Source organism: Pimephales promelas, chromosome 1 (assembly GCF_988280905.1).
Source record: "Pimephales promelas chromosome 1, fPimPro1.hap1.1, whole genome shotgun sequence".
Taxonomy (NCBI): Eukaryota; Metazoa; Chordata; class Actinopteri; order Cypriniformes; family Leuciscidae; genus Pimephales; species Pimephales promelas.
In genome coordinates, this window is record NC_142769.1 from 52212088 (window position 1) to 52237215 (window position 25128).

A 25128-nucleotide genomic window follows, 5' to 3' on the forward strand; every position below is an offset into this window, starting at 1 on the left:
TTTTGTGTCGTGACGTTTATAAAACACACACTTGCTCGTAAGATAGCCACGAACATCGGATTCGAGTAGCAGACTTTCAAAGTCCTCTTCTTCCATATCATCTTTAGTATCTTCCATCATGGATATGCACAATATCGGATTTGGATCAGCCTCGTCTGATCGATGTCTAATCGATACCCGATCCGGCAAAAATGGCAGTATCGGAGCCGATACCGATCCCGAGTATCGGATCGGGACATCCCTCATTAATACTATTATTATTATTATTACATGTCTGTCACGTTCCCATTCTCTATAATAAATTTGCGATGTTCAAATTGATCAAGCACAATGATAAACAAGAATTAATGTTATGTTATGTGTGTTTATGACATAAAGAACTTTTGTGACCTAATTCAATAATTTCATCCAGTGTTTAATCTTTGATCGATTGAATGATGTTATTAATTGTGTATTATTGATTATAACATCCCTGTGGTTTAAAGCAACATGGGTACCTGCTGACACACAGACCTCAAAAATCAGCATAGTAATCTCAAAAATAGTTTTGCTGTTTTTCTTATTTAGTTATGAGTTGTAAACTTTTTATTTTTATAAATACTTTTTGATTCGCATTTGTTCTCGTTGCCTCCATTTTTCACGGATCTGAGCCGGCCATGACACGGTACAAAACTCCCAGCATGCACTGCAGCATGAATAAATGATGCAGCTGAATGGACTGACTATTTTGTTTATTTGCTTTCATTTTTCCTGTTTTTTGATGTTCAGAGTGTGTTTTTTGTTTGTTACTTGGTTTGATTGTCACCATTGTTGAGATGCATGTGCTGATTTTTGATGTCTTGTGTTTTTTTTATTTTTTATGAATGATAAGTCTAAAATCCCTGGTTGTAGTTTCACAGTGGTGGTAATGTAGAATTTAAGTCTGTTAACAATAAAACACATGTTTGATAATTGATTAAAGACTGGATTAGATCAGTAAATCAGAGGCTGTACCATGATGGTAGTTGAGCAAACTCAGGGTTACAGGATTAGTTTAAAGTTGACAAAACCAAACCAATCCGGTGTGTTGGTACCATGACTATGGCGATGAACACCGCTCAAAAGCCGAGCCACTTTCACAGTGCCTAAAATCCAGGGTTGGTGCAAACTAAACTAAAACACCTTGTTAGCCACCAAAACCGGCTTCAGGGTTTAGGCCTCAGGCCACAACATGTCATCATCAATACGTCATAATCATCCACTACATAATCGTTCCTCACTGCTTTTTCTATAACAAATGTGCTTTATAACAGCCAGAGAATAACTAATGTTAAGGAGTGTAACTTAATAAAAATAAGAGATGAGTAAGACTGAATGAAACACTGGAATATGTCTAGAACAATAACACACTGTTTCTGCTTTTGTTTCACGTCAGATATGTAAATATTGTCCTCCATGAAAGTCTAAATGTACATCTAAACAAATCAGTGATGAGAATGTGTTTACATGTCCATGTAAATAATAATAAACAAATTCTATAAACAAACAGCAGGAGTATGAAGCAAAGAATTTTCTTAAATGTTTAATTCTTAAAAATGCAACAATGTTTTAATGAAAACAATCCAGCCAATCACAAGCAATCACAATCTCCATTTCGATGGAGGAAATAAAGACACATTTGTTCTAAACCAGCAGTCAATCATTTAACCTTTATTTATATAGAGCTTTTTACAACACAGAGTGTTTCAAAGCAGCTTTACAGAGATACAAGGAAAATAATGCAACAGTGTTTCTGTACAGGAGATTTAGAAGAAAATAGTCTCAGTCCAGGTTAAGTGAGTTCATATGATGGTGTCAATGCAGACAGATCAATAATATTGTAAAATATGAAATGTCTCCAACTAAGCAAGCCAAAAGCCAAGGCAACAGCGGCAATGAACCAAAACTCCATCAGGGACAGAATGGAGAAAAAAACCTTGGGAGAACCCAGACTCAGATATCATCTGGGATGAGTGTGTATTTCCACCGTCTACCAACAGGTTTGCAGGACTGACTCAATCAATTCATTTCACATACTTAAAAATTAAACCATTAATTATTTTAACATGCAAAACCGTTCTATGAGCTGAACTCAGCAGGACAGTGACCTCAAGGACTGGCGTTGCCTATTCCAGTTGAGCTAGAAGACATACACCGCGTTCCAAATTATTATGCAAATTGAAAATAAGTGTCATAAAAATGTAATATTTAGTTTTATAATCAAACTTATGGATAATATTGTGTCTCCAAGTTCTTTGGATCACGGAAAAAAATCTCAGACACCTGTGATAAGTAGTTTGCAAGGTGAGCCCAATTAAAGGAAAACTACTTAAGAAGGATGTTCCACATTATTAAGCAGGCCACAGGTTTCAAGCAATATGGGAAAGAAAAAGGATCTCTTTGTTGCGGAAAAGAGTTAAATAGTGCAGTGCCTTGGACAAGGTATGAAAACTTTAGATAGTTCACGAAAATGTAAGCATGATCAATGTACTGTGAAGAGATTTGTGGCTGATTCAGAGTACAGATGGGTTTGTACAGAAAAAGGCATAATGAGGAAGGTTACTGCCAGACAAATGCATCGGATTTAGGAGAGCACTGCTATAATGCCATTACAAAGCAGCAAACAGGTATTTGAAGATGCTGGGGCCTCTGGAGTCCCGCAAACCTCAAGGTGTAGGATCCTCCAGGGCTTGCAGTTGTACATAAACCTACTATTCTGCCACCCCTAACCAATGCTTACAAGCCAAAACGTTGCAGTGGGCCCAGAAATACATGAAGACTAATTTTTAAATAGTCTTGCTTACTGATGAGTGCCGTGCAACCCTGGATGGCGCAGATGGATGGAGTAGTGGATGGTTGGTGGATGGCCACCATGTCCCAATACGGCTGCGACGTCAGCAAGGAGGAGGCGGAGTCATGTTTTGGGTCGGAATCATGGGGAGAGAGCTGGTAGGTCCCTTTAGCGTCCCTGAAGGTGTGAAAATGCCCTCTGCAATGCATCCAGAGTTTCTGACTTTCTTCTTCTCACTTTCTTCCATGGTACAAAAAGAAGAACCATGCCTTCCGTAGCAAAATTATTGTCATTCATGACAATGCACCATCTCATGCAGCAAAAAATAATTCTGTGTTATTGGCTGCTATGGGCAAAAAAGGAGATAAACTCTTGGAGTGGCCCCCACACTGACCTCAACCCTATTGAGAACCTTTGGAGCATCCTCAAGCAAAAGACCTCTGGAAGGCTATTCTGACATCGTGAAAAGATTTTCAAGCAGAAATCTCCATAAACTCCCAACTTCAATGGATACAGGAATTGTGAAGGTCATATCAAAGGGGGGGTCCAAGGTTAACATGTAACTTGCCCTGTTAAGATGAGTTTGATTGAAATAGCTTTTGATTTCATTAAATTTGACCTCCTAATGCTGCAAATTCATCATATTACCATTTTCAGTTCTTTACAACCAATAAAATGTTTTCAAACTCTTTTGTGCATAATAATTTGGAACAGTGCATTTTGAGTTTTTTATTTTTTCAAAAAATACTGTTTTCGTTGGGTGTTTTGTTCTATGAAATTCAACTTATACCCAAGTGGTTGGTGACTGGAAAATTATACTGACTGTCATTTGCATTGACTATTTAGGAAAATCAGTGTAAAATATCATATTGCTCATATTTTTTAAAACAATATCTAATATCCATGTGTAAAACATGAGTCGAATAACAACCTAAAGTTGCCTTCTTCAAATGTATACTTAAATACAGAGTAAATGTATTTCGTCACATTCCACCATTGGTTATTTGGAAAATGACATCAACAAAATGTATTGTCACATTAACAAATTGTAGCCAGCTGTGTCCCGTGAGTTGTTCAATGGGACGGTCTGGTTTTTGTCGTTTTGACGAGTGACAGAATCATTTGTACGGGACTTTTTAAAATTATAACTGCCTACAAGAAACATGGTCAATTAAAGTCTAAAGAGTATAAACAAGCCTATATAACATCACATGCAGGCAACATATAAGTCAACATTTTAACATGCATTATATATTTTTCTTTCGTTTTTGTCATTAAATATATTAGATTACTCAATTAAATTGAAATTCAATATTTGCATTTAAAAGGGTAATCTGGAAATTTCGTCTCTGGGACGCATTTTTGAAAATCTAAATAAAGCCATGTAAGCTTGTATGTTTTTCGCACACTTGATCCTTTGGGCCAAATACCAGAACACATGTAATGCAAGTAGACAAATGGTGAAGCGCAAACATCACAAGTGTTGGTGGACAGGCCGATACATGCAAGATGATCAGGGATATATCACGAGTTATGCAGTCCAGCAATATCATTGATTGAAGCAGCGGTTTAGGTGTCAATGTTCAAATGTAAACGGTGAATGTTCATTTTTTTTATTTTTATTTTTTTATTAAGGTTAAGGTTAGGACTAATACTAACTGACATATACGTAGATGTCAATATGCAAATATATAGGAACAGTGGTAGACAGACACAAATAAGGAGGAAAGGAAAATATGAAAATATGTTATAGAGAAATAAACAAATGATGTTTTGACCTGAATGAGGGATGAGAGCAGATATAATAATCACGTAGTGCAAATCTGCAGACAGAAACATCAGACTCAGGACAGAAACACACGACCTCTAAAGTAAGAACATGTTCATTCTTCAAACACAATTACACTTTCAGATGTTAATATTGTCTTAATGATTCATTCATGTTGCTGTCAGAAATGCATGTCTCCTCAGAAATGGAGCAAACTCTATATTTGATTCTTCTTCTCATTGGTGAGTGTGTTTGTGGTTTATAGTTTGATCAGGTTTGATCCTGTTATGAAAAGCATTAAATCAAACGCTCTCTTTCACAGCTCTCTGCTCCGTATCTGAATGTGTTCAGCGTCAGTATCACTTTATAAACGTGAGGAAGACCTGGACTGAAGCTCAGAGATTCTGCAGAGAGAATTACACAGATCTGGCCACCGTTGACAACATGAACGACATAAACGAGCTGAAGAGGATTGTGAATGATAAAGGTGTTGAGAATATCTGGATTGGGTTGCAGAAGACGGGTGTTGATAAATGGCAGTGGTCTTCAGGTGGACCTGCGCTCTATCTGAACTGGGCTACTGAACAACCTGATGGCAGAGATTATTGTGCTATGATGAGAAATGGACAATGGCATGATTATCCATGTAGGGAGAGCCGGACTTTCATCTGCAATTCATCTAACAGTGAGTGCACCTCCATACAATCACAATAATAAACATTCATTTATAAAAAATATACAGTATACTGTACTGTAAAATCTAATTAGTTAGACCTACATAAAGTGAAATAGGAATAGTATGTTGTACTGAAAAAGCTTAGTTAGTGTATCAGTTACACAAGAGTTCTAGTAACTAAAAGAACTGAGAGTACTGAAACATTTACTGGGTTATAACCTGATGGAAGTTCATGATTTGTCATGTAGTGAAACTCGTCATTTCATCAGCTATTTAAAATTACAACAACCATTCATTTATAAATGCACCCAGTAGCGGTTTTAGGCACAGGCATTTTTTCATGACACATGGGGGCATTTCAACACGAGCAGTTAACAAAAATCCTCTGCGACGCGAAGTGGTTTTCTATTATATATCATTTCACTGTGTGGGGAACTGGTGACCCTGCTTGCTGAAGCCCACGGTGTAATTCAATGTTGAAACGTTTTCTAAATGTAGAAAAATATGTTTTAAATGTTGATTTTTGGACTATGTGTGATAAAAATCATGGGTAACACTTTACTTGAATTATTACTTGTGCATAAGACTGACATGCTGGCCTCATGACAGCCAATGTCAACACCAACAAGTTTAATGTAATGTTAACAAATAAAGCTAGGTGGTTTCTTAAGTTTGATAATTAATCTGCTATGACAGGTTGCGTCGTCAAGTTGTCATGACAAAAACGCTAACAGGTTATGATGTGTTGGTTTATGTCAAGGTGTCATAACAAAGACATCTCAAACAATGTCATATTTGCATTAAAAATGTCATTATTGAGCAAATGACACTTAATGACAGTTGTCACAAACATGCATAAAACTTCCTTCATATTTCCAACATGTGTCATGTCAGTCTTATGCACTCCCCTTCAAGTAAAGTGTTACCAAAACAAGCTTAATTAAAGCTGCAAGCAGCGATGGGCGGGCCCTCGCACCTGTAGCACGTCGGGGTCTGAGGCGGCCACGTTGCATTTTCTGCAGCTCAGCCAGTGCGGCTGAGCATTTGCTACGCTGCTTCGTTAAAGGTCACTTCCTGTTTCCAGCAGGTGGCGCTATGACTGTGGGTGAATGTCGGCATGTAGATTTGTTCAGGGCGGGACTCTTGTCAAAGGTGTAAAATTTCATGCATATCTGGGCTTTTACAGCCAAGTTACTACAACTTCCTGTTTCATGGCGAATCATCGACGCCATGGACACGCCCATCGACGGAAACCCGCAGATAGCATAACTTTACATCGTCAATGCCTTTAAAAGGCACAGCAGAAATTTGAAGTCGATCCGACTAAATCCCTAGGAGGAGTTCGTTAAAGTACTGAGTGTGTAAATCGTCCCAAAATGGGCGCCAAATTCAAAATGGCCGACTTCCTGTCGAGTTTAGGGTATGGGTTCTTGAGGCTTTTTTGTGCGTCTTGATATGATACACGTCCCCACCAAATTTCGTGTTTGTAGGTTGAACGTGGACGAGGGGCTAATTTTTTTCAATTTTCTAGGTGGCGCTAGGGAGCCATTTTGCCACGCCCATCCACAAAACCCACAAAATACAAAATTTTTCACCAGTCCTGACATGCGTGCCAAATTTGGTGAGTTTTTGAGCATGTTGAGGCCCCGAAAATGGCGCTTACTTTGCAGAAAAAAGAAAAAAAATAACCCTAACAGTTTCAAGAGGGTCCTCGCACTGTTAGTGCTCGGGGCCTAAAAAGAGGGATACACAAACTTTAATATGTATACTTATAAACGGTTTGACCTCCAACGTGTCGTCGGGGAGTTCCCTGAAGAATTGGGATCCCTAATAAAGCGCCATGGTGCTGGCCCCTTCCCAGCCCTAGTAGAGTGAGCGCGCAATGGGAGGACAAGGCTCACCCGTAACTTCATACGCTCGGGTGATAGCATCCACAAACCAGTGAGCTAACCTCTGCCTCGAGATAAAACACACAACAGAACACATACAGTGATGTTACATGACACTGAAGCTTCAAAGTGTGCATTGTTTTCAGAGAAACACATGATCAACAAAAAAGAAACCTCACTTTCTGTCCAGTCACGTGATTCATTTTGCGTGTCTGACTGTTTTAGTCAAGGGGGTAATCCATCAGCCGGAAGATGAAGCCTCGCGGGAGCCGCCATTGTAGCAGAACTTCACCTGCTGTTAGCATCCCATTGAGTCCAATTCATTTTGGCGTCACTTTGACAGCGAATAACTTTACATTCGAGGCGTCCAAAGACTCCATTCATCCATTATTTATTTCTAAAGAAACACGAAACGTATTAAAGGCTCCATTACTTTGTATCTTGCGTCATGGCCCCAATAGAAGCAGTTTTTGTAGAAATAAGCTAAAGATTGCATCATAACGAATCAACTTTCCTTCGCACAGTAGAGAACATTCCGTATAGACAGGAGGAGAAGCTTGCGGGCAATCGGGAGGACGTGGAGGCATAAAGTCAGATAAAGTGAAGGGAGAAGCCATAGACAGTAAAAAAAATATGGACGTAGTGTCCGTGGCGTCACCCATAGGTTTCTGAAGAGCGTTTTTGAGGCCTAAAGTGGGCGTGGCCAGCCGTCGCCATCTTGGCAGTGCGTCACCTCTCGTCACTACCGGATAAATTAAAATGGGCAAAGAGGCGGGACGCGGGTGGAGCTGAGGTGCTAATGCTATGCTACTGCCGCTGAATTGACAGCTGATTGAAAAAGTAAAGCCAATGGTTAAAGTTCATGTTTTGCCCTTCGAAATATTATAATAGTTAAGACGGAACTAAAAGTGAGACTATTTACTTTACTTTTTTTATCAACTTTATTAATCTCACAAGGGGCATGTATACAAGTACATAACACAGATCACACACATTTCTCACAACATACAGTCAACTGTCGCATCGTGATGCATTATTATTCTGCTAGTTAAAAATGTATTAACTACTTACAATATTGCTCTAAGCTTGTGCATGTGACAGTGATTCTTCAAGGCAAGCACACGTCAGTCTGCATCTCACGACAAGTTCGTAAAGAGCTTTAATTCAGTCCATTTTACAGTCTGATTTTGGCCGCCTCTCAGTTTCTCAGATGGGTTAAACCAAAGATATTACCTCAGAACTTCAAGTAAATGAACTAGAAATCCGCGCTCATTCAAGGGTGTGCATCTGTTGCATGGACGGAGAAAAAGCACTGAAATCATCAGACATCCATTAGTGCATGAGAGGGAAACAGCTGGAAACACAGCGCTGGTTATTCTCTCCATACTCAACACGACGGAATCCAACGGCGTGCACGGGCGAAGGTATAATACATGTATTAAACTGTATGAAATAATCCCGGAAAAGCAGAAACACAGCTGAGGGTGACGCTAACAGACAGCAGACAAACTAGAGAGGAGAAGCCCATAAAGATGCAATCATGTTGTAAGGACTCACGAAACACAGAAGAATCCATTTGCAGCTTTATTTAGACAGAGTCGTACAGGCAGGGTCAAGACGAGGCAGACAGGGCAATGCAGACAGAGTGAGAGGATAATCCAGATAACAGGCAGAGTTCGGGGCAGGCAGCAACAATCACAATCCAGAGACAGTCCAAGATCAGGCCAGGCAGAAAACACTCGTAGAATAATCAAACAGTCCAAAGTCAAAACCAGAAACAGGGAATAACGCTCAGAAATGATCACCGGGGCAAATCAAGACTTCGCAACAGTGTGTGTGTGAAGGTGGCTTTTATGTGTGTGTGCTAATGCGGTGCAGGTGTATGACGCAATCAGTCCCAGGTAAGAGGTATGATGGGAATTTGAGTTTAAGTCCAATGATCAATACTCCGGTGAAGGCTCCCTCTGGTGGCGGAGAGGAGGCGGAGCGGGAGCCTCCACTGTAACAGAGCCCCCCCCCTGTGAGCGGCTCCTGACGCGAGGAGGCAATTGTCGTCGGGGTCTACCACGGGGTCGAGGGGCCGGTTTCTCCGGGTAAGTCCTATGGAACTCTTCCGTGAGAGTGGGGTCCAGGATATCTCTTGAACTGACCCAGGACTGCTCCTCCGGACCGTACCCCTCCCAGTCGACCAGATACTGGAGATTGTTACCCCGACGCCTGGAGTCCAGTAACTTATGTACCCGGTACGCCTCCTCGCCATCGACCAGAATGGGTGGAGGGCTCTGAGAAGCGGTCCCTCCCTCAGCTTCTCCCCTCGGACCACCAGCGGGTTTCAGCAGAGAAACATGAAAAGTAGGAGAAATACGGTAGTTAGCGGGCAGGTCTAAACGGAATGAAACTGGTGAAATCTGTCTAACAATTTGGAAGGGACCAACATACCTGGGACTGAGTTTGCGACATGGAAGTCTGAGTCTTAGGTCTCTGGTGGATAGCCAAACCCATTGGCCGATCTGGTATTCTGGAGCGGGGCGACGGTGACGATTGGCCTGATGTTCTTGACGTCTGACGGCGTGTCTTAGGTGAGTATGTGCCTGATCCCAGACCTCTTCGCTCTTGTGTAGCCATTCGGTGACAGATGGTAGTTCTGTGGGTTCGCCGGACCAGGGGAAGAGAGGGGGTTGGAAACCGAGGATGCATTTAAAGGGTGTGATGCCAGTAGCGGGTTTGACCACAGAATTTTGAGCATATTCAGCCCAGAACAAGTATCTGCTCCAATCTTGTTGATGCTGGTGACAGTAGGTTCGTAAAAAGCGGATGACATCTTGATTTAAACGTTCAGTTTGTCCGTTGGACTGTGGATGGTACCCGGAGGTGAGGCTGATGTTCACGTTAAGATTCTTGAAGAACGCGGTCCAAACTCGGGACGTGAACTGTGGTCCCCTATCGGACACGATGTCTTCAGGTAACCCATAAAATCTGAATACTTGATTACATAGGAGTTCAGCTGTTTCAAAGGCTGTGGGAAGCTTAGTGAGAGGAACTAATCGACAGGCTTTTGAGAATCGATCCACTATGGTGAGAATGGTGGTGTAACCCTGTGAGTTGGGGAGGTCGGTGATGAAATCTACGGCTATGTGGGACCATGGTCGTTGTGGAGTCGGAAGAGGACACAGTAAACCAGCAGGTAGTTGTCGTGGTGATTTCGAAGTCTGACAATGAGAGCAGTTGTGGATGTGGTTGATGGTATCCGGGGTAAGTGTGGGCCACCAAAAACGATTTTGCAGTAGTTGGACAGTGGCAGTAATACCTGGGTGACCAGAGCTGGGATTTGAATGAACTTGATCTAGAAGACGGTATCGTAAAGTTTCTGGTACATAGAGGAGGTTGGCTGGACAGTCTGCTGGAATGGGGGTTTGTAGATTGGTCTGCTGGATCTCAGTTATGATATCCCACTGGACAGGGGCCACTAACAATTTCTCACCAAGTATGTTTTCGGGGTTGAGATTCTGGGCTGTTTCCTCAGATTGTCGAGAGAGAGCATCAGCTTTGGTATTCTTGGTTCCTGGGCGGTATGTGACGGTGAAATTGAATCTGGTGAAGAACAAGGCCCATCTGGCTTGACGTGGGTTGAGGCGTTTAGCTGAACGGAGGTATTCCAGGTTCTTGTGGTCTGTGAGAATGATGAACGGCTCTGCTGCTCCCTCCAACCAATGACGCCACTCTTCCAAGGCTAACTTCATGGCTAACAGTTCACGGTTTCCCACATCATAGTTGCGTTCAGCTGGAGAGAGTTTGCGAGAGAAGAAAGCACATGGGAACAGTTTGGCTGGATCTCCCTGGCGTTGTGATAAGATGGCCCCCACCCCAGTATTTGAAGCATCAACTTCAACAATGAATTGTCGTTCAGGATCCGGATGATGCAGAATCAGTCTTCAGATCATAAAAAGCTTGTCGTGCTTCGGGGTTCCAGGCTATGCGATGGCTGTGATGTTTGGTTAGGGCTGTTAAGGGAGCGGCGATGAGGCTGAAGTTTCTAATGAATCTCCGATAGAAATTTGCAAATCCCAGGAATCTTTGCAGTTCTTTTATGGTTTGCGGTAATGGCCAGTCAACTACACCTTTCACCTTTTTCTCATCCATGGCGACCCCTTCTTGACTGATGATGTATCCCAGGAAAGAGACGCTGGTTTGGTGGAATTCACACTTCTCCATTTTGGCGTAGAGATGAAACTGAATCAGACGTTGTAGTACAGAACGGACATGTTGAATATGCTCTTCTAGTGAATTGGAATAGATTAGAATGTCGTCGATGTATACAATCACCCACTTGTCCAGCATATCTTGGAACACATCATTCATGAATGCCTGGAAGACAGAAGGACTGTTGGACAATCCGAAAGGCATGACGAGATATTCATAGTGCCCACTAGTGGTGGAAAAGGCAGTTTTCCACTCATCACCCTCTCGTATGCGAATCAAGTTGTATGCATTGCGTAGATCGAGCTTGGTGTAATATTTGGCCTGACGGAGTTGTTCTAGGGCGGCAGGAACCAGAGGTAGGGGATAGCGATATTTGACCGTGATATCGTTTAAGCCTCGGTAATCAATGCAGGGTCTGAGTCCCCCGTCTTTCTTCTTTACGAAGAAAAACCCCGCGGCTGCTGGTGAAGTGGAGGGTCGAATGAAACCTTTAGCAAGTTCTTCTTCTATATACTTCTTCATAGCATCAGATTCTGGCTTGGACAACGGGAAAATTCTACCTCTGGGGGGAGAGGCACCGGGAATTAACTCTATGGCACAATCCGTTGGTCTATGTTCGGGGAGTTGTGCAGCTTTTTCCTTGCTGAATGCTTCATTCAAATCTTCATAAACAGAAGGCAAATTCTCTGGTTCGGGCACAGAAGTTTTAGACTCTGGTTCGGGACTGCATACTCGGGTGATTTTGGTCAGACAGCGATTATTACATGCTTCACCCCAGTGAAGAATTTGACCCTCTTTCCAAGAGATGTGAGGATTATGAATTTGTAGCCAGGGATGTCCCAGAATGATGGAGTGATTTGGAGCGTGAATGACGTAAAACTGAATGTTTTCCGAGTGAAGAGATCCGACGTGCAATTGAAATTTCTCCGTGATGCGCTGAATTTTACCCTCTCCGATGGGATGCCCATCTAGCGCCTCCACTGTCAGGGAAGAAGGACATGGGTTAAGTTGGATGTTGTGTTGTTCAACAAATGTTTGAGATATGAAATTTCCCGCAGCTCCGGAATCAATGAAAGCAGAAGTGTCGATGGATTGATTATCTATAGTTAAGCGAACTGGAAGTGTCAAACTGGTAGCCGAATTGTGGGATTTATTTTGAACACTCACCGACTGGTTACGGTTGGAGGGTCGAACAGGGCAGGAGAGCTTCATGCGTCCAGATTGACCGCAATACATACATAGCCGGTGCTGGAATCGGCGTTCACGTTCTTCTGGGGAGATATGTGTAAGTCCCAGTTGCATGGGTTCTGGATGGTTAGTGGCTAAGAGTGACGCTTGGATGGGTACTCGAGGTTTTCGTCTGGATCGCATCAGGTTGTCGACTTGAATGGCCAGGTTGATATATTCATTTAAAGTTTTCCCCTCATCTCAACAGGCTAGCTCGGATTGAAGCTCATTGGAAAGTCCTCTCCTGAACAAGGTTTTCAAAGTATCCTCCACCCAGTTTGTTTGTGCAGCCAGCGTGCGAAATGTGAGAGCATAATCAGCAGCTGTTTCTTTTCCCTGAGTGAGGTTCAATAGTTGGTCGCCTGCATCACCCTTCTCAGTGGTATGTTCAAATACTTGACTAAACTGTTGAAGAAATTCTTGAAATGTGGAGAAGGTATTGCCCTCTGGTCTCCATACAGCCGTAGCCCATTCGAGTGCTCTGCCGGTGAGAAGTGAACAAACAAAGGCGATGCGGCTTCCATGACTGGCGTATAGTGTTGGTTGCTGCTCCACGAAGAGTGTACATTGTAACAGAAACCCCTTGCATTTGGTTGGAGTACCATCAAATTTGTCAGGGAAAGCGAGTCGGGGATTGACTGCTGTACTCACAATAGCAGACGGCACAGTCGGTGGGGATGATGCCGCAGGCGTGTTAGGTGCGCTACCAGCAACGGTGCGAAGCTCCTGAATTCCCTGTACGAGCTGCTCAGTGAGAGTAGTCAGGTGGCTGAGCTGTTGATGGTGAAGATCTAATCGTGAAGCTTGGGAGGTGAGTTCGGTGGTCAATTGCATGACGGCTGCTGGATTAGTTGGCGGCGAAGTCTTCTGTAAGGACTCACGAAACACAGAAGAATCCATTTGCAGCTTTATTTAGACAGAGTCGTACAGGCAGGGTCAAGACGAGGCAGACAGGGCAATGCAGACAGAGTGAGAGGATAATCCAGATAACAGGCAGAGTTCGGGGCAGGCAGCAACAATCACAATCCAGAGACAGTCCAAGATCAGGCCAGGCAGAAAACACTCGTAGAATAATCAAACAGTCCAAAGTCAAAACCAGAAACAGGGAATAACGCTCAGAAATGATCACCGGGGCAAATCAAGACTTCGCAACAGTGTGTGTGTGAAGGTGGCTTTTATGTGTGTGTGCTAATGCGGTGCAGGTGTATGACGCAATCAGTCCCAGGTAAGAGGTATGTTGGGAATTTGAGTTTAAGTCCAATGATCAATACTCCGGTGAAGGCTCCCTCTGGTGGCGGAGAGGAGGCGGAGCGGGAGCCTCCACTGTAACACATGTAGCTTGAGTCTATGTTGCAGGTTTATATAATTATTATAATTAAACTATAATTGATTATAGTAGTTATTGAAAGCATAATTTTAATACCAATAATAATTTTAATTTACTTGCATCAAGCAACGCTTTTGGTAATTTTTTAAGTTGTATTAATGTAATTGTTACATTTAATTTATTGCCACACAATGTGTGAATTATATTATCAGAAAACTGAACATTTAGCATTGTCAGGCTTTTATTTGTGCTCAATAGGTAAATCAACGGCGCTGTGCACTCGGGTTTATGGCTGCTATACATTTACAAGATGGCGCTGTTTTCGACTCTCTTGATGCTTCCAATCTTTTCCTGGAACAATCAGGGGAAATCCTCAGTGCATTGTGAGGCTTCATTTGCTCATATCTAGCATCTCAGTACTGTTTACAAGATGATATTAAATCAATTTATAGCCTACACTTTGCAAACTTAATTTTCTCATAATTTGAAGAGCTCTGAAAACGCTTACGTGTGCAATGCGAACTGGAGGCGCGCACACACTTCAAAAATGGCATCAGAAAACAATTACAAAATAAAAGTCTCTGGAAAGTGAATAGCAGAATCATATTGCTTAAAGAAAAACATCAGTAATAAAATAATAAATAATAAAATAAATTTTAGGGAAAAAGTAACAATACATTGAACCTGGATTGCACTTACCTGTTGAGTCAATTTCTGGATAGAAGATGTTTTTCTGAAAAGAAGTCCAGTCCATGTAATGATAGTCCATTAAAATAAGAATCAAGATAAACTGTAACTATATTAATAATAAACTATATTCAGGTACATGTTTCACTAATTCATATATTTAGATGCAGTGCAACATCTTCCTCTGTTTCTCTCTTCAGGCTCTTAATGTGCTTCAAAATAATATAATGTTCAGAAATGTTGCTTCACGTTAAATCTTATAATAATCCTGAAAATACTGAGAATATTACAGTAAATATATAACCAGCTGTAGAATTGGTCTTTGAATGTCACAAGTGTCTGATGCTTCCATTGTTGCTCTTATTAACATACAAACCGTAAAGCAGTGTAAGAATAATGAACAAACTGATTTTTTTTTTCTTAAAGTGAACACAGGACTCGTCTTTGTCAATCAGCGGAAGAGCTGGACAGACGCTCAGAGTTTCTGCAGACAGAATAACACTGATCTGGTCAGTGTGAGGAACCAGAATGAGAGTCAACAGATTCAGAAGTTCATCAATGATAGTCACATATCGACTGATGTCTGGATCGGTCTGTTCAGAGTCAGAGACTCATGGCAGTGGTCAGATCAGAGTAACTCCTCTTTCAGATACTGGGATACTAGTGAACCTAATAATGGTGGAGGAAATGAAAACTGTACAGTGATCAGACCAAACGCTCAGGGTCAATGGCACGACATTTCTTGCAACAACCAGTTTCCTTTTGTGTGTCACGAAGGTGAGCAGATCCTCACACACTCCACCCATCACCTCCAGATATCTTAAAGTTCACGCTACATGTCTGACATGACAGATTCCTCCACAGTGTGTGTTCTGCATGTTGTTTTTGATCAGTCTCTCTCTAGTGTTTGCTTGTGGTGTGTTTTGTGTCCAGATAAACTGATTCTGATCACTGAGACTCTGACGTGGACTGAAGCTCTGAGATACTGCAGACAGAATTATACGGATCTGGTCTCGGTTCATTCAGTCCAGATGCAGGAGGAGGTGATGAATGTGGTTAAACGTGCGTCTACTGAGGCGGTGTGGTTGGGTTTACGTCACTCCCGTATTCTGGGCATCTGGTACTGGGTGAGCGGAGACACCGTGTGCTATCAGAACTGGGCTCCAGGGAACGGCACAGACGAGGACTGTGAGAGTACAGTGAGATCTGGAGCAGTTCAGACTAGAGGAGATCAGAGCTGGATCAGCCTTCCTGAACACGATAAACTCAACTTCATCTGCAGCAGATATTAGGAGTGAAGGATGTTTGAGTTGTTCTTATGCAAATGTTTTTTAGCTGGTAAACATCATCAGATAATGTGCTTATAAGTTCTATAATTTAAAAGAATCACACGAGTCTTTTTACTATCAGTGTAATTTTCTTTGGGCATTTCAAATACTAATGTGCACTATATGTTTTAAAGGGGGGGGGGGGTGACTGCGATTTCACTTTTTTGATTTTAAATAGTGTGTAATGTTGCTGTCGGTGCATAACAAGTATCTGCAAAGTTGCAGCGCTGAAAGTTCAGTGTAAGCAGAGATATCGTCTTTTAAAAATCAGGAAGTATAATTGCCTACAAAAACGACTGGATTGGGACTACAGCTGGGTTATGGTACGTCACTAACCCACACATTTACATAAACCACTCCCTCCGGAATAAGCAGAAAAGGACATGCGCATATTTCTGCGGCTCGTCGAGTGTGTTGTTCACGCAGCTGTCAGGTCTTCTGTATTCGAGCTTCCCACGGACGCTGTACTTCGTCAACAATGGATACAATTTATGTGGATTATTAACAATGGATACAATTTATGTTTGATTATGTTCCTGAAAATGACGATGGTAATCTAGCTCTCTGTGCTGCACATTTACATAAGACGGCTTCCAGAATCTCCACGAGTTCAACACCGGATTCAACAAGAAACTGTTACTAAAACATGAAGCAGTTCCAACTTTAAAACCAGAGGCAGCAGTTGTTGAACCACAACCTGCAAGTAGGCGAAGACTTCATCATTTTAAATGTATTTGCATGTATAATTCCTTTTATTTTTTTATTTTTTCAAATGCCAGCACTGGCTTTGTGTCTACGACAAACGCGTACAAACATTATGGACCTGAGTTTTGTATAAGTACTAATGTTGTAAATTTATTTTTCATATATGCTTTATGACGTTATTTCCGATTTGATCAAGAACGTAAACTTGCCAACGCTGTTTGTGTTTAACATTAGTAGCCAGTCAGCTATCATTGCCAGTCAGATGCTATTGTGTATATGGTTAAAAAATGTTGCAAATTATCATTCAGAAATGTTTAGTAAGAGTGTGTGGTGAGGTTCTGCTTGACACGATTCATCGCGGCTTTCTCGTACTGATACTGCAGTCTCGACATCATTATTTACGTGTATCCACCGTCTATGCATAGTATCCACCTTTGGCATGCCCGTTTTGCCAGTAAAGGTAATGGGTGTTAACCTTCCGGACAAAGTGAGCAACAGTTTAGCCAATCACAACACACCGGGCCAAACTAACCAATCTGAGCCCACTACGTGTTTCTGAGGGAGTGGTTTCATAGAATCAGGAAGTCAAGCGCTCGTTCGAGGACAGAGGAGAGCGCGGCTGACAATAAACGTGAAGTTTATGAAAAATAAGACTTTTTAAAAAAGAAAAACCATGAATACATGTTATATTGCACCCCATGAACACAATCATGCAAAGAAAAAAAAGCAGTCAACCCCCCTTTAAAAACCCCATGACATTAAAATGAGTTTTCATCTGTGGCTTTTACAAAAATGTACATTATGAATTAGCATTTATTCTCTTCTGAAAAAAAAAAAAAAAAAAAAATATTTTTACCAAACATACTTGCTGTTAAATAGAACGTATAAGATCATGATTGGAGGATGTAAATATTTTAAAGAAAAAAGCAAAGCACAAGTCTGTTGATTTCATGGGATCTCTGTATTCTGGTGGTGTGGTTTCTTTCTCCTCCTCACTCCTGTGTTTTGCACTTGTCATATATTTACTTAGTTACTAATATTTACTAGTTTAAAATATGATTGTGAGCATCTATATGTGTCTCAATGAAATAGAAATAAAGTATCTTGCAACCTGTAATAAATGTAAATAAACTCATTTACAAACAGCATTTTTGTGTTGTGGCGTTTATAAAACACACACTTGCTCGTAAGATAGCCACGAACATCGGATTCGAGTAGCAGACTTTCAAAGTCCTCTTTTTCCATGTTATCTTTAGTTTCTTCCATTATTATCATACTTCATATCTCCACAGCGCTTGTTAGCTTAGCTTCCAAACAAGATGGCGGATATATTGATTCAGTTTCTGCAAGTGAAGCCCCACCCACTGATCTGTGATAGGCCTGTAGGGTGAGTGGGTCCCACACCTTGAATAATAATGAGCTAATGTTTGTAGTCTCTACACATTTCAATGAAATGAAATGACGATATTTACGTCACAATAAGCAGGAAGTAAAACCCTTAAATCCTTATTTCTCCCATCTCAGGGGAAAATAAGGGAATAAACCATGACCATTCAAAAATATGAATGGGTTTCTAAAGATACAAAACTTAATGCAAATGGGTGGAGTGACCCTTTAACCGTCAAATAACATTGACTCTGAATTTTATCCATTAATTGAATTTCCATAGTGCATAGGTCTGCCTTAAAGGAGTAATTCACTTAAAAAAAAAAAAAAAAAAAACGTATGCTGATAATTTACTCACCCCATGTCATCCAATATGTCCATGTCATTCTTTCTTCTTTTCTGTTTAAGAACAATCCGATAAACACAGTAAATCCAGGATGTGTATGATCTTTGGACCAATACATTTACATTCTGGATTCACTCGGCACAGGACAGAAATATGACATGTTAAAATACGAATTTAAAGCAATGTAAAGGCAGACTAATAGATTAATAGAAAAATATTCATTGCAACATATTTTAGAAATTCTATGTTAATTATTGGTTAAACTGTAATCCCATAGTCAAATTAGCCAACAATACTGGATGGAAAAATAATGTTGTTTCTTTCTCTCTCTGTTTTCCCTGCGTCAACAGGAGCTAACTACAGCTCAAAGTCTCTTCAAGAGCCACAGCACTGAGCATCTTTGCCTTTGTATATGTTTTGACTATCAGCTGCATTGTGTGATTAACATATTGTAATGTATAACTTTGCAAGGGCACAACGCTTATATTAATTTTTAGGAGCACTTTTGTGAATCACGAAACATTTCTGATTATTTTCAGGATTCTTTGAATAGAAAGTTCAAAAGAACAGCATTTAATTTATCTGAAATAGAAAGCACTACTGCTCAGCCAGTAACTAATTAAATTAACACTTTTATTCAGCAATGATGCATTAAAGTGACGAAAAGTGACAGTAAAAACATTTGTGATGCTACAAAAGCTTTTTATTTCAGATTTAAGTTTGAGTTTCAGTTACTCAGTGGACCTCTTACGTAATTGTACATTCAGTCAATCAAAGTGATAGTTAACCCAAGAATAAAAATTCTGTCAGTCATTTTTAGTGTCAGTAACCCACATGTTGTAAACCCATGACCATTTCTCACACATTATCTCTGTTTTTGTTTTGTTTTTTCAGATCAGCCATCTGTGGTTTACCGCCGGTACGGAGGCCAGTCAAGACCAACTGGGATGCTTTTTCATGCTTCATGCTTTTTTTTTGCATATTGTTATGATCTCTGCTTTGATTTGTTATGAATTCAGTTTTGAATTCTCCTTTTGATTCTAAACTGAACTCAATGGCACTATGAATCAATGGCAATCCTCCTGTCTATACGGTATCTTGTGCGACAGAAAGTCCTGTGGTTATGACGCAAGTGTTAGCCTATTTTCTACAAAAACGTTTTCTACGGGGCCATAACATAAGATACAAAGTAATGGAGCCTTTTATACATTGTGGTATTTCTTTAGAAATAAATACTGGACAAATGAAGTCTTTGGACGCCTCAGATGTAAAGTTATTCGCTGTCAAAGTGACGCCAAAATGAATGGGAGTCAATGGGATGCTAACAGCAGGTGAAGTTCTGCTACATTGGCGGCACCCGCGCGGCTTCAACTTCCGGCTAATGAATTACCCGCTTGATTTAGATGCATCAAAGATGCATAAATAAACAGTTTACTTGCCCCTTTCCCCTTAATATTCATTTGCACATCACCACATTTTTCAATGATTCTCAAACTACTCGTCAGATGAATCTATCTCTCTAATCCCTGGATTTTTTACGATAGTCACTGTGTCAGATTACGCGATTTTGACTCCTAAAATCTTGTCGTGTCGTGGACAAGACCAATGTCAGACTACATGTTGCTTCTTGACCAGTCATCGTCGCATGTCGTCTTTAAAAGCACGCGTGATGTCATCGAGAAGGCGAAACTAGTAGCGAGTGACTTCCGGAAACGAATGTAAACAAGCAATGGATGAAGCGGTGAGTGTTGAATCGGCTGTCCTGTGTTCAGAAAAAAATAAGAAAAGAAAGAAAACCCGACAATGGACACGTTCCTGGATTCCTCGAAGAGGACAGTATGGGCTGTCAATCCTCCAAAGAGAACTTGAGGTAAATTATTGTTTTCTTGTTATAGTTTTAACGTTAGCACCATCGTCACTCTTTCGTTTCGCCATCTTTGAAAGTTGTGTACGGAAAAGCTTCTGTGTTCCTATTGGTCAATATAGGTTGTGGACGACCGTTAAAAAAATTAAACATGCGAGTCTTTTTGTCGTGATGTGGTGAAGCATCGCAGACGCGACGTAGTTTGTCGCCCACTATGACACACTATACGAGATGATACAATCGAATCTTGTGTCCCGACGCTCGTTGTCATCTACGAATCCCCACGACACCCTACGTCAAACGGATTGTACCAAAATCGGGCTAAAATCGTGTAATCTGAACCAGGCATAAATCCCTCCTCCTTTTCACAAGCTACTCTGCTCTGATTGGCCAGACAGCTGAGTCTGTTGTGAATGGTTTACAACAGCGATTCCCAAACTGTGGTCCGCGGACCACTAGTGGTCCGTGAGGGTACTGCAAGTGGTCCGTGAAAAGGCTAAATAAAATATAAAATATTTTACCAAGAAATTCCTATTTAAAAAAAAGTAAAAAGAATATGTACCCTATATTTATGTAAAATGTCAATTAAATTGTCAAGCTATTGTGTCAAGCTATTGTACTCGAAGTTGGCTTTTTAAACGAACCCCCATTAGTCGTCATCCGACGGGACTGAGACAAATGGTGACATTTGCAAAGGTCACATGAATTGAACGGCCATTTATGTCAAGATGAACGGGGATGTAGTCCAGCAATATCTGTTTAGTTGTGAATGTTCAAATGTAAACTGTAAATGTTCAGATCATTTTTTGAATAAGGTTCATATTAATATATTACTAACACAGACGTCAATATGCAAATATAGACATACAAAGGTAGACAAACACACATGGGGAGGAAGTAATATATGAAAATTAGTTTTAGGACCATACACAAATGATGTGATGTGGGGATGAGAGCAGATATAATAATCACATAGTTAAAACTAAACTAAAGACAGAAACATCAGACTCAGGACAGAAACACACGACCTCTAAAGTAAGAATTCTTCAAAGACAATTAGACTGAATTAAAACTGCTGTTTTGACACTAAATGAAATTGTCATATTTTACTCCAAAATGAATCAGGGAATGTGTGATTTCTGAGTTTGTCGATGTGTTTTTTTCTCCTCAGAAATGGAGCAAACTCAATATTTGATTCTTCTTCTCATTGGTGAGTGTGTTTGTGGTTTATAGTTTGATCAGGTTTGACCCTGTTATGAAAAGCATTAAATCAAACGCTCTCTTTCACAGCTCTCTGCTCCGTATCTGAATGTGTTCAGCGTCAGTATCACTTTATAAACGAGTTGAAGACCTGGACTGAAGCTCAGAGATTCTGCAGAGAGAATTACACAGATCTGGCCACCGTTGACAACATGAACGACATGAACGAGCTGAAGAAGAGTGTGAATGATGAAGGTGATCAGTATATCTGGATTGGGCTGAAGAGGACGGGTGTTGATAAATGGCAGTGGTCTTCAGGTGAACCTGCGCTCTATCTGAACTGGACTACTGGACAACCTGGTGGCACAGATTATTGTGCTATGATGAGAAATGGAGAATGGCATGATGTGTCATGTAATAAGAGCCTGACTTTCATCTGTAATTCATCTAACAGCAGTAAGTGCAGCTCCATTCAATCACAATAAACATTCATTTATAAAAGATACAACAAATACTGCACTGTAAAATCTAATTACTTAGGATTACTTTTAAAAAAGCATGTTTTTTGCCTTAAAAACAAACAAACAAACAAGCAAGTAAAGTGAAATAGGAATAGTATGTTGTTGTCACAAGAACAGGACGGAAGCAATTGCAAGTTAACTCAATTTATTAAGGTCAGAAGACACAAAGACAATCTCAGGGAAATAACACAGCAGATGGTGGCGCAGGGACTCAGTGTACTGACAAATGCTTAGTTACACAGTAAGTGCAGCTATTTAAAATTACAACAACCATTCATTTATAGATGCACCATTAATATATATATATATATATATATATATATTTATTATAAACAAGCCTATGACCTATGCTACATGATCATATATTCTGCCAGCATAGAAATCATAATTTTATTAGACCACCATTTACTTGCATTAAGCGCCCCTTTTGGTATTTTTATTAGTATTAATGTGATTGTTACATTTAATTTACTGCCACACTTTAATATGAGAATTATTTTATCAGAAAACTGAACATTAAGCATTGCCAGGCTTTTATTTGTGCTTAATAGGTAAAACAACTAGACTGACTACGTCAGACTTCCTACTTCCGCTAATTTAATTTCACTCCTGTAGTGAGTCTGAGATAGCGGCCTATCTTTTCAGTTTTCCACCGGCCTGAAAACAGCCGCCCAATCAACGAACAGAGGGCGGGCTGAGAGCCGTGACGTAGCCGCTAAGCGCCGAGTTGACATTGTAGGTTAGAGAAATCGAAAACCGAAACAACCGCAGAAATGGGAAACAAGACACGGGATGCAATTCGCTCTGTTATGGAGAACTTTCCGGGGTTTTTCAAACTGAAGCAAAAGTCGTTTACAGCCAGGACCGGCGCGTGCACTTCTGCCCCTCTATTTGCAACGTATACCAGCAAAAACCATTGGCCATTATGTAGCTTGCACAACGCGCATACACTTTTGATTCTCTCATCAACACAGATGCAGCCGTTTTTATTTTTGCAAATCATTATAACAAGGAAAAATATTAACACTTCAAGCTTAGGCATTTAGGCTACCCATTTTTTTCAGGCAAATAATTGTAGTAATGACGGATCAGACCTGTTTGGCCATAACTATATGCATAACTATAAGGACATAACTTACCCCCATTCAACGTCAGTTCTTCGTCTTTTACGGCCATGACAAGAACATCGGTCTCGGCTGTGAACGCTCCTGGTGCGCTCTTATTATCAAATTATTATTATCATAATAATAATCCACCATATTTCATTTTGACATCCTGCTGCATTAATCCCAGATATGTGATTCATGAACGATCTGTTCATTGCGTATGTCACGTGACTCGGAAGGTAAAGTGATTATTTATGTTCCCTGTAAATCATTTTTTACTGCATTATGATTTCTTAATTCAGAATATGATCAACATTGCGTAGGTGGATGTGATCGGGGAATTCGGCTGTTAAAATTATAACATTAAGCCACTTAAATAAACGAAATGACTCGAATGACTCAGAAAATCAGTACAATGAACTTCCTATTCATGACTCGCGAGAGCAGCGGCTTGTCCTCGCGGCGCCGCGGAAGCTAAATCAGTCATGACTCGTGAGAGCAGGGCAAGCCGATGCTGCAGGGCGGCCCCAACTCAGTAATTTATATAAATAACCTAGTTTGTGAATTGTTCATTCCCGGTTGGCACACATTTTGCAGCCCTTACAAAAGCGCCGCTCCCGGTCTACAGTGGAAGTTCGATCATAGATTTAAGTTCGATGCATAATGTCTCGATGCGGCCGTGTCGGCGCATAACATACGTCATAAATAAACGTATCTGATTGGCTTACGGGTAACCAATGATTTTAAACTTCAGAGAAGCGCCCCCTTGCGAGAGAGAAAACACTTCTCTATTATGCCATTCCAGACTCTGTCTACGAAGCAAAGTGAAGTAGCAGAGTCTGGTATTACCAGGCTATAAAACAACAGCGCTGCACACTGCTATACATTTGTCCTGTTGTTACATGTTTCTGATGCATCCACTGTTGCACTTATTAACATAACCAAATACAAACCATAAAGCAGCTTGAGAATATTTTTATTTTTTATTTTACTGTCTTAAAGTGAACACAGGACTCGTCTTTGTCAATCAGACAAAGAACTGGAGAGACGCTCAGAGTTTCTGCAGACAGAATAACACTGATCTGGTCAGTGTGAGGAACCAGAATGAGAGTCAACAGATTCAGAAGTTCATCAATAATAGTCGCATATCGACTGAAGAGATCTGGATCGGTCTGTTCAGAGACTCATGGCAGTGGTCAGATCAGAGTAACTCCTCTTTCAGAAACTGGGCTCCTGGTGAACCTAATAATGGTGTAGGTGTTGAAAACTGTGCAACATTCAGACCATCAGCGGGTCAATGGCATGACTTCTCTGACAGCCACCTTTTCCCTTTTATGTGTCATGAAGGTGAGCAGATCCTCTCTCACACACACACACACACACACTCCATCACCTCCAGATATCTTAAAAATTTCAGATTCCTCCACAGTGTGTGTTCTGCATGTTGTTTGTGATCAGTCTCTCTCTAGTGTTTGCTTGTGGTGTGTTTTGTGTCCAGATAAACTGATTCTGATCACTGAGACTCTGACGTGGACTGAAGCTCTGAGATACTGCAGACAGAATTATACGGATCTGGTCTCGGTTCATTCAGTCCAGATGCAGCGTCGTGTGATGAATGTGGTTAAACGTGCGTCTACTGAGGCGGTGTGGTTGGGTTTACGTCACTCCCGTATTCTGGACATCTGGTACTGGGTGAGCGGAGACACCGTGTGCTTTCAGAACTGGGCTTCAGGGAACGGCACAGACGAGGACTGTGAGAGTACAGTGAGATTTGGAGCAGTTCAGTCTGGAGGAGATCAGAGCTGGATCAGCCTTCCTGAAGACCTCAAACTCAACTTCATCTGCAGCAGATGAGGAGATGTGTGTGTTCTTACATAACCATTTAACTGGCAAACGCTTTTTTTAATCATCAGATAATGTGCTTATATCAGTACAATTAAATTAATTTCTATCATTTAAAATAATCATTTGAGTATGTTTACTGTCAATGTATTGTTCTTTGGGCATTTCAAATACTAATGTGCACTATATGTTTTAAAACCCATTTCATTTGTGGCTTTTACAAATATTTACATTTTAAATCCACATT

The 25128-nt window shown here is 40.8% G+C and overlaps 2 protein-coding genes across 4 annotated transcripts; both read left to right on the forward strand.

The window, feature by feature from the left end:
- The first annotated feature begins 4611 nt into the window (after window positions 1-4611).
- Window positions 4612-16039, forward strand: LOC120461275 (macrophage mannose receptor 1). Of its 3 annotated transcripts, XM_089131767.1 has the most exons (5): window positions 4612-4680; window positions 4781-4819; window positions 4900-5262; window positions 15010-15360; window positions 15517-16039. In XM_089131767.1, exons 2-5 carry the CDS (start codon window positions 4783-4785, stop codon window positions 15873-15875), a joined length of 1110 nt encoding a protein of 369 aa, XP_088987893.1. In that variant the 5' UTR covers window positions 4612-4680; window positions 4781-4782; the 3' UTR covers window positions 15876-16039. The 3 variants fall into 3 exon arrangements, with proteins under 3 accessions (XP_088987893.1, XP_088987892.1, XP_088987894.1); XM_089131766.1 differs by lacking the exon at window positions 4612-4680 and having other exon boundaries at window positions 4750-4819; XM_089131768.1 differs by lacking the exon at window positions 4612-4680 and having other exon boundaries at window positions 4765-4819; window positions 15010-15337; window positions 15488-16039.
- A 5143-nt stretch (window positions 16040-21182) lies between these two features.
- On the forward strand, window positions 21183-25128 carry LOC120461270 (C-type mannose receptor 2). The gene is made up of 5 exons (XM_039649440.2): window positions 21183-21247; window positions 21384-21422; window positions 21503-21868; window positions 24042-24386; window positions 24538-25128. Exons 2-5 carry the CDS (start codon window positions 21386-21388, stop codon window positions 24891-24893), a joined length of 1104 nt encoding a protein of 367 aa, XP_039505374.2. The 5' UTR covers window positions 21183-21247; window positions 21384-21385; the 3' UTR covers window positions 24894-25128.